General features: G+C 41.3%; 1 protein-coding gene across 1 annotated transcript; it reads right to left on the bottom strand.

Annotated features, from left to right (window-relative positions):
- Nucleotides 1-320: 320 nt before the first annotated feature.
- LOC111984266 (uncharacterized) lies at nucleotides 321-2,401 on the bottom strand. The gene is made up of 5 exons (XM_024015891.1): nucleotides 1,784-2,401; nucleotides 1,319-1,660; nucleotides 911-1,126; nucleotides 594-845; nucleotides 321-509 (listed from the first exon to the last, which is right to left on the bottom strand). The coding sequence occupies exons 1-5, from the start codon at nucleotides 2,399-2,401 to the stop codon at nucleotides 321-323; spliced, it is 1,617 nt and encodes a 538-aa protein (XP_023871659.1).
- Between the last annotated feature and the right edge of the window lie 482 nt (nucleotides 2,402-2,883).

Below are 2,883 nucleotides of genomic sequence, written 5' to 3'. Positions count from 1 at the left end.
CCTATCACTGCCGAGCATAGGCTTTTGTCCTTAGGAGATTTGAAACAAAGTTTTCACTTGGTCGGTGACTGGGGTCAGGCCGAGCCTAGGCTTTAGTCCTTAGGAGATTTATAATAAGATTTTCATTTGGCCTGTGACCGGGGTCAGGTTGAGCCTAGATTTCTGTCCTTAGGAAGTTTGTTAGGAATAGTCACAAGCAACAAAGTTGATATATTACACATATTTACATTATCATCTACATATTAAGTAGTGCACAAAGTGGCCCTTTAAGCTTTACATACTTAATGATAAAACTTCCTCAAGTTTTGAACATTCCATTGTCAAGGAAGCGACATGTCCTCTATATCTTCCAGATGGTATGCTCCTACTCCAGCTATGGCAGTGAGCCTGTACTGACCTTCCCAGTTCGGGGCTAGCTTCCCGACGTTGATATCTTGAGCACTCCCTACAGCCTTCTGCAACATGAGGTCACCAGCACCAAACTCCCTCGCCTTTATGCCCTTATCATACTGTTAAGCCAACTTCTGTTGATAGTTTGCTAGGCGTATAGTCGTCACTTCTTGGCATTCTTCCAGTGAGTCCAATTGCTTTACCATTAACTCACTATTCGTGCCTGGGGAGAAATCCAAGGTTCGTGTACTGGAAAGGCTTATCTCTAAAGGTATAATTGCTTTCACCCCATATGTTAAGGAATACAGGGTCTCGCCAGTTGATCTCCTCGATGTTGTTTGGTATGCCCATAACACATTTGGCAACTCCTTGGTCCACTTGCCCTTCACTCCTTCTAGCCTTTTCTTCAACCCACTAACAATTGTCTTGTTCGTAGCTTCAGCTTGGCCGTTGCTCTAGGATATGCTGGGGTTGAATACCTATTCTTTATACCGAGGTCGCCACAATACTTGTGAAACACTTTATTGTCAAATTGTAAGCCATTATCTGATATTAAGGACTCCGGGATTCCAAACCTCGTCACAATGTTTTTCCAAACGAACTTCTTAACATCCATGTCCCGAATGTTAGCCAATGCCTTGGATTCAACCCACTTAGTGAAATAATCTATAGCCACCAAGACGAACCTTTTGTTCCCAATTGCTTGAGGGAATTGACTAACGATATCTAGCCACCACTGCACAAAAGGGCAAGGGTTACTGATGGGATTTAAACTTTCTGTTGGTTGGTGTATTAAAAGGGCATGTTTCTAACATTGTTCACACCTTTTCACATATTCAGCAATGTCCTTGTACATCCTAGGCCACTAGAATCCCTACGTCATTGCTCAATGGGCTAATGACTGACCTCCCACATGGCTGCCGCACACCCCTTCATGTAACTCGGTAACAAGGGCATTAACTTTGGAAGGATAGAGGCACAAAAGATAAGTTTCCACAAAAGACCTTAGATATAACCTATGATCCTTGGACAGCCAGAACAGAGCAGCACTTCTACGCACCCTATTTGCTTCTTTGCTCTCGCTTGGTAAACGGTCTTCGGCCAAAAACTCAATAATCGGGTCCATCCAACTAGGTTCAAGCAATGAAATGACTGAGATATTCACCTTTAGGTCAATGCTAGGTTCTTGTACCACCTCCACCTTGATCAACTGCGGTATCTCATCGGCCAGTGTAGATGCCAAAGTTGCTAAGGAGTCGGCATGCTTGTTCTACCCCCGAGTAATTTGAACTATCTTTATTTTCTGAAACTTGCTTATCATCTGCTTGACGAGCTTCAAATAATCAATCATTCAAGCGTCCTTAGCTTCAAAGTTTCCTTCAACCTAGCTAACCACTAGCCAAGACTCAAAATAAATCTCTAGGTCGGCTGCTTTTGGACTAAGCCTAGCCCTCAGCCCCACAAGCAACGCCTCATATTCGGCCTCGTTATTGGATGCCTTGAAACCCAATCTCAAAGAATGTTCCACTTTCACTCCCTCCAGTGATACGATGACGATTCCAACCCCCGCTTCCATTGCATTGGACATGCAGTCCACAAAGACTTTACATGGCCAAGCTTCAGCATTGCATACAATTGCTTGGCCTCCTTCACAGGGAGTAAATTTTGTGATAAAATCAACGAGCACTTGGCCTTTGACCGAATTTCTGGGCATGTACCGAATATCAAACGATCCGAGCCTAGTTCCCCACTTAGCTATACTGCCCATAAAGTCGGACCTTTTGAGTAGAGATTGGAGGGGATACTCAGTCAATACATACACCGTGTGCGCTTGAAAATAGTGGGGTAACTTTCTTGCATGAACTAATGCCAGTGCAAGCTTCCCTAAAGGTAAATACCTCGTCTCTGCATCAACCAACGTTTTGCTAATGTAGTAGATCGGTTTCTGAACTCCCCCCTGATCCTTCAATAATATGGCGCTCACAGCATGCTCGAATACTGCCAAGTACATATACAAATCCTCCCTCGAATCCAGACAAGATAGTATCGGCGTGCTTGTCAGATAAAAACATTAACAAAGAGATAAAGATGAAAGGATTTATAAACCATGGAGAAGGAAAAAAAAATAGAAGAAAAAACAAGAAGGCAAAAATAGAATCAACTTGGGAAATTTGAAAAGTATAAAGAATTTAGAAACCTTTTTTTTAACCAACTACTTCCCCACCCTCACGCACTCTTCAGTGTCTCTAATTTTTTTTTTTAAAATATATATATATATATATAATAGGTTGAGTCATATTGGATTTTCTACATTATTTCATTTACATATTAATAACTTGTACCAACTACTTCCCCACCCTCACGCACTCTTCAGTGTCTCTAATTTTTTTTTTTTAAAATATATATATATATAATAGGTTGAGTCATATTGGATTTTCTACATTATTTCATTTACATATTAATAACTTGAAAATACTTATTTTGCAAGTCCTA

This window comes from Quercus suber, unplaced genomic scaffold (genome assembly GCF_002906115.3).
Source record: "Quercus suber isolate HL8 unplaced genomic scaffold, Cork oak 2.0 scaffold_434, whole genome shotgun sequence".
NCBI classification, from domain to species: domain Eukaryota; kingdom Viridiplantae; phylum Streptophyta; class Magnoliopsida; order Fagales; family Fagaceae; genus Quercus; species Quercus suber.
Note: the sequence above shows the minus strand (reverse complement) of the source record. Positions and strands in the feature narration are given on the sequence as shown.